Source organism: Centruroides sculpturatus, unplaced genomic scaffold, assembly GCF_000671375.1.
Source record: "Centruroides sculpturatus isolate CEXI.00-Female unplaced genomic scaffold, Cexi_2.0 scaffold747, whole genome shotgun sequence".
Lineage (NCBI taxonomy): Eukaryota > Metazoa > Arthropoda > Arachnida > Scorpiones > Buthidae > Centruroides > Centruroides sculpturatus.
The window spans coordinates 127,919-134,853 of record NW_019385048.1 but is presented as its reverse complement, the minus strand read 5'-3'; the positions used below and the strand labels follow the sequence as shown (position 1 = coordinate 134,853).

At 36.3% G+C, this 6,935-nt stretch overlaps 1 protein-coding gene across 1 annotated transcript in view; it reads left to right on the top strand.

Annotated features, from left to right (window-relative positions):
- The first annotated feature begins 308 nt into the window (after positions 1–308).
- LOC111633904 (cell division cycle 5-like protein) overlaps positions 309–6,935 on the top strand; it is a 36,059-nt gene continuing 29,432 nt past the window's right edge. Inside the window, exons 1-2 of the mRNA XM_023378555.1 lie at positions 309–433; positions 1,522–1,683. Of these exons, the coding sequence (XP_023234323.1) occupies positions 354–433; positions 1,522–1,683 (242 nt within the window). The 5' untranslated portion in view covers positions 309–353. The remainder of the gene's footprint in view (positions 434–1,521; positions 1,684–6,935) is intronic.

Sequence of the window (6,935 nt, the reverse complement as noted above, 5' to 3'; positions counted from 1 at the left end):
TTTCCGGATTTTTCCTTATCCGGACTACCTTCATCCCCAATTAGTCCGGATAATCGAGATTCTACTGTATGTATTTTTTTTTTACTACATTTATTTATATGTAATAGTAAAGTATATATTTTTTATTTTTTGGGTCTCCAGAATGAATTAATCAAATTCCCATACAAACCTATGGTAAATTGATAATCAGTTAACGAACAATTTGGATAGCAAACAAAGGTTTGGAATGGATTGTGTTCATTAACCGATCACCCACTGTATATAATATGAAAAATATTTGTGATTATTTATTGATAATGAATTGAAATAATCACTGTTTATATTTACAGGATGAAATCTTGAAGGCTGCCGTTATGAAATATGGAAAAAATCAGTGGTCTCGTATAGCCTCTCTCTTGCATCGAAAATCTGCCATACAGTGCAAAGCGAGATGGTAATTAAGAAATTTAAATTAATTAAATTAATAATTGTAATTATATCTGTCTTTAAATTTATGTTATAGTGCAAACAATTACATGACAGAGATTAAGCAGCAGCATTAACAAATGTTACAGATAAACTTTTGGATATTATAAGCTTAAATAAATAAAATAGAACTGTTGTATGTTGTAAAGTTAGTTTTTGTTGTTTGTATATGTATATTGTTGTCTCTAGGAGCAAATTATTAAGGAACAAATAAGAATTGCCAAATTTAAAACAATTTATAAGTGAGTTAATGATCAATTTATTAATTTAGAAGCTGTACTAAATATTTTATTAAATATATTTGGAATCTTTACATTTAAAAGTTGGCATATGATGACTTTTAAGTGTCAGGATTTCTGTTGATGGAAGCAACTCTGTTTTCCTTGATTAATATCTCCTTAGTAAAAGTTTTAGAGGTTTATGAAGGAATATCTAAGAACTTCATAAATAACGAGTACTGCAAATCAGTATTTATAAACTCTTCTTGTTTAATATTTGAAATTCTTATGAAGAATTTAGAATATAAAATTAGCTTTCGTTGGTTTAAAAATAAAATAATATCAAAAGCATTAAAAATTAATTGGGTTTTCTGTTAACTGTGTATTTCTTCCATGCTAGACTGATCATTTATTGTTTTATTTATAATATTCAAAACTGCTCATTGGAATATTCCAATATCACAATATTAATACAACAGAATTATGATTTTATGTAAAATTAATCATTGGAAAATAAGGATAAACTTGAAAAGAGGATGTTTATGTCATAGGACAACATGATAAAGTTTAATAATTGATTGGAGTGATTGCAGCTAGATTGTAGTGCATCTAATTCAGATAAAATAATATAATTTGAAAATATTTTATGAGTAATGCTATTTTATGAGTAATGCTTTACAAGACATTAAAACTGGAGTGATGCTGCTGATTTTTCTATAAATAAAATTGCTGTACATTTGAATAATGTATTCAATTTTCTATTACATATTGCTGGTTAAATTTATAATATACATGTCATTAAATTATACAATAATACATTTTTTAAACTTGTTACTAGGTACGAATGGTTGGATCCGAGCATTAAAAAAACTGAATGGACAAGGGAAGAAGAAGAAAAATTACTGCATTTGGCTAAATTAATGCCTACCCAATGGAGGACTATTGCACCAATTATTGGTAGAACTGCAGCTCAGTGCTTGGAACATTACGAATATTTATTGTAAGTTTTATTTATTTTTATTATATTTTAATAAAAAATTATAGAAAAGTTTAAAATTTTTTAAGGAGCTTGAGAAGATAAGTATTGATATTTCCTCTTCATTTTAAAATTATACAGGGTGTATCAGAATGACATTTTAAAACTTTGGGGATTGTAGAGGATAAAATTTTGAACGTTTTGATAGAAGGAACCTACAGTTGGAAATTTGAACTAAAGTGTCTACAGCAGTAGGAAGTGCTTGACTGCCCTTCACTTTATGTANGCGAGATTTCATTTTCAAAAACTTTTATATTAACATAAAACAGCAAAAAGCTTAATTTTGTGGGCGTAGATAACAATAGTCACTATCTCCCTAATATATATAAGCAACTATATTCATGGTACATTAATCTACAGTCTACACAACGTAAAAGATTTTTTATCGAACAAACGTTTTTTAAACTTTCTTTTTATGTGCCTACACACAATTATAAATTAATGTAAAAATGCTCAACTTTGATAAATATGGAATCTTTTTTTTTTAATACTTTTTCCGCCCGGTAGGCACTAAAAGGGCCTCTTATAGCAGGCCCATTATGAGTTCGGCCAGACCCATAATGGTGCGACCGGGTGGTGAGGGATGGGGCCCGACATATCCGAACGGACCACCCCCCGAAAAATTCCTGGGGTTTCCTTGACCCGACCGGATACGATCCAGGATCCCCCAGAGCGGTAGGCTGCCACCTTGACCGCTCGGCCATCCGGTCTAACCGTTTAAAGATTCCATATTGATAGCCTAATATAAAATTTTATAATTTTTATTATATATAAAAATTTATGTACAGTACAGTCATGAAGTAATTATAATTCTGCTTTGGACATATATCGATTGCAATGTGTGTTTTTGGTTAAAGTTCAACGTGGAAATGTTCAACGTTTTAGTGCATTGTAGTGACCAATATCCGTTATTTTGTAGTGAAATTTTTTGCTAGTAGAACATCGGTTGAAATACAGCCTGTATTCAGTAGACTCCCTATAATGCGGGTTCCTATAATGCGGATTCCTATAACGCGACGAAAAAATTGCGACTGTATTCGTATAAAGACGCTAAAAGGGACCCGTAAAACGTCATCACCGACTCGTGTCACGGCAGGATTGGTCGAATCTGGACCAATACTAGACGAGCAGCCGAACTACTTACACGCTACGGAGAGTTTAGATGGGTAAGATGAGTTTACTATCGTCTGTACAGTATTATTATTGTCTGTACAATATTAACTTAATTTATTTTAACTTTATTATAATTATATATATTTTTTCCGCCGCGTGGTGCCATGCTACGGAGATTTTACGCTAACTATCGTCTGTACAGTATGTAAATTAGCTACCGTAAGTCTAATANGTCTGTACAGTATTATTATTGTCTGTACAATATTAACTTAATTTATTTTAACTTTATTATAATTATATATATTTTTTCCGCCGCGTGGTGCCATGCTACGGAGATTTTACGCTAACTATCGTCTGTACAGTATGTAAATTAGCTACCGTAAGTCTAACATAGTACTGTAATTTTATACATTTCTTGTGAAAGAAACATTTCTTATTCAACGGCCATAAAAATTATTTATATTAATGATGTCTCCAAAGTTCAACGAAGTTTTCGCAGAAAAATAACTTATCAGAAATCGCCCGCCGTTTGGTGCGCTGCTCCGTGACGAAAACAAGCTTGAGCAATAGCGACGTCGAACGGTGCACACTCGGTAAGTAATCCTACAATTTTTTGTTTACAGCATAGTTTATACGGATTATTCCCAAAAAAATATACGTGTTTTGGAAATGTTGAGTCGAATTAGTCTAGGAATCGATTAATTTTATGGAAGAAAACCTTTCAAACAGCCGTAGTTCGTAAACTTGACACGTGTCGGGCTGTGATTGGCAAGGACTCGTACAAAATCGATTCATAAAGAACGGAACGTATCTATCGTGTTATAGGGGGATCGACTGTATTTAGATTAGTTTTCTAATTTACTTAAAATTAAAGTATTTATATACCGGATATTAATTAATATAATAACTCTTCTTCTTCTTCTTTAGTTCGCCTTGTGTGCTCCTCCGCAGCGGACACAGTCCTTCCGCTCAGCATTGCAATCATTGGGTTCATGATCCGCTCCGCATCTGATGCATCTACGTCGGCCTCTGCACGAAGCGGCTGAGTGGTCGAAAGAAAGGCACCGTTCACAGAAACGTGGACGAGGAATGTACCTTTCACATTTGTAGCGCTGATAGTATAAAGTAATTGTCTCCATTTTTGTAGCACTTGCCACTAACAAGTAAACTGTGGGACTTGGAACTACTGAGTCCCCCTCTCTCCGCGTGAAGCGGCGTATTTCTATGACTGGAATGTTTTTGTCCGAAAGTATGTCGTATATCTCTGTTACAGCTATTGACGTATCGACACCTCGCACGAGATACGCAGTAAGCGCACAATCGGGTGCCAATCGGCCCCTAACTTGTGTTCCAGCCAAGTCTGCGATGTGTAGGGTCTCCTCCGCTGTTTGTGGGTCGCAAGATTTAAGTATAAGAGCGCCTGCCCGCGAATACCGGACGTCTTGTATGCTTTCCGGGTGTGTGAAATGTTGTTTAAGTGTTGCATGAAGATCCACCGGGCGAAGACAGCGAAGGGGACTCTGACCCTCCAGAAATACCGTGTAAACTTGCTCCGGGGGAAGCGACCGGCTAATGGAATGTAATTTTTCCACTTCCGTTAAAGGGGCGAAGAAGCGAAGTTCAGTAAGATCACCGCGATCCGCCGAGTCTGGCGGCCGTGGCTGAGGGCATCCTCGCTGGGGAGAAGCCCTTCCTTCACTCGGAATAACCTCCACGACGGAGTACTAAAACACTCCTACCTGAAAAACCCCAAGGGTCCAGGGAATCTTCCCCACAGGTTCCTCTAGTCTCAGAAATAACTGTAGCGAAAAACCTCGTCCTTCTCGTGAAGGGAAAAACCCTTTGAGCACTTTCTATTGATGATTAAAGTACGACAGTCAAAAATGGCGTCCACCGGTAACTGAAAACGAAACCGAAACTCCTTTTAGTGCTGTGCGATGCATCGATGTGACATCGACACATCGATGTTTTTGTTTGTCGATGCATCGACCTTCCGATGTTTTTGAAACATCGATCCTGAATCGATGTTAGCAATATGTGAATTTTGATTCATCGATGCATGCACTTCATTCTTTGTTCCTAGTGTTACCACCTGTTCGGTTTTCACCCGGACAGTCCGGGAATTTCGTAGAAATTGTGAAATTGCGATGAAACAAAGTTCTCGCAAATATGTTTACAAATTTACACTATTTTAACAGTGAATGAACTCACACTCATTGAAACTCATCCGCAACTCTGCCATGTTAGTCTGTTTACGCCGACTTGTGGCGCGCAACCTGTCGACTTTGAGGCCGGATGGCCGAACGGTCCTGCCTACCGCTCTGGGGGACCCGGGATCGAATCCGGACGGGTCAAGGAATTCCCAGGAATTTTTCGGGGGGTGGTCCGTTCGGATATGTCGGGCCCCGTCCCTCACCATCCAGTCACCCTATTGTGGGCCTGGCCGAACCCATAATGGCCCTATTATAAAAGGCCCTCTTAGTGCCCACAGGGCGGAAATAGTAAAATAAAAACCCTGTCGACTTTTTTTTGCATGTAAGATCGTACACGTATCAAATAGAGCTAAGTTATCTGTACCTGTTTTTTCTTAATTTAGGTTACTTACGTTACTCCTACGCAAGTCCCTAGTCCCTAACTGTAACTGATTTAGAACCGGCATGCACATTATTCTTTGCATTGTAAAATGACATTGCGCATGCGTCAGGAACTTCTGTTCGAACAAACCCGGTTTTGTTTTTTTTTTTAAATTGTTTGAGTTTATCTTGATTGAACATCGATGTTCCGATGGGCATCGATCAAACATCGATGTGAAATCCAACATCGAAATTTAGCATCGATGCTTAGGCAAACATCGATGTTTGACATCGATGTTAAAATTATAGACATCGCACAGCACTGCTCCTTATCTATTATATATAGAATAGAATAGAATGTTTATTAACGTAATAGGCAATAGCCTGTTACAAATTTATACAAAATTTTAAATAAACTAATTTAGTAAGAGTTATTATATACCTATTATATATAATAACTCTTACTAAATTAGTTTATTTAAAATTTTGTATAAATTTGGCGACATTTGGGCGGAAACGTTTTCGGCGACGTGAGAAAGTGAGCAAAGGAAAGAAGTTGTGGAATCGTTTGTTTGGAGTAGTTTCATATTTTTTATTAAGATTAATCATGCCTCGGATTATGATAAAAGGAGGCGTATGGAGGAATACGGAGGTAAGAAATATTCTTTGTATTTTATTCTTTCCATCATAAACGTGTTTGACAAACACAATATAAAGATCAATAATGATGCAGGAGAGTAACAGAATTTCCAATAAGACTATCAACACCTGATTATTATCATTTAAATACACAATTAACCAGAAAAAATGAAATCGATTACACTCATTCGGTCTAAAAGTAATTTGTTGTTTACAAAACACTTCCAAATTCTCTTCCATTTGATCCATTTTTGGTAGTCGATGGGAAAGGAAAGCAAAGCTGAAGCAATAATTCTTTTTTAATTATGTACAGTACATACTATATAATATTGTCCAATTATGTACAGTACATACTATATGTAATACCGTACTGTACTGTATAAATTGTGGAGCCGGGAATAATGCGTATGGCGATCGTTCCGACGATCGCTATGTGCCGCCTTCGGTGGACGGTGGGTATCTCGGTAAAAGTGCGAGGCGAGGAGATGGTCGTCGCCGTCTGTTGGTTTCTGTTGGCGTTTCGCAAGTTTGCCGCGTGTTTATGAGGAAATTTATGATTTACTCGACCTCGTCGAGAGATTTCTGTAAGGTTTATCCATTGATGATTGGGACTTGATGATTATGTGCCGTATAAAGCTTAAATTACCAATAAAGAATTTTAATATACAGTGGAACCTCGGTATACGACCTTAATCCGTTCCTGGTGTTTGGACTTATACCGAATAGGACGTATACCAAACCAACCTTTCCCATAAGAAGTAATGTAAAAATGATTAATCCGTTCTCAAGTAAAAAAATGGCTGGCTTTTAAACACCTCGCTTTCCTGGCTAGTTCTTGCTTGATTTTTCATGAGATCAGCATGTATCTTTTTAGCTTTCTCGCAAATAATT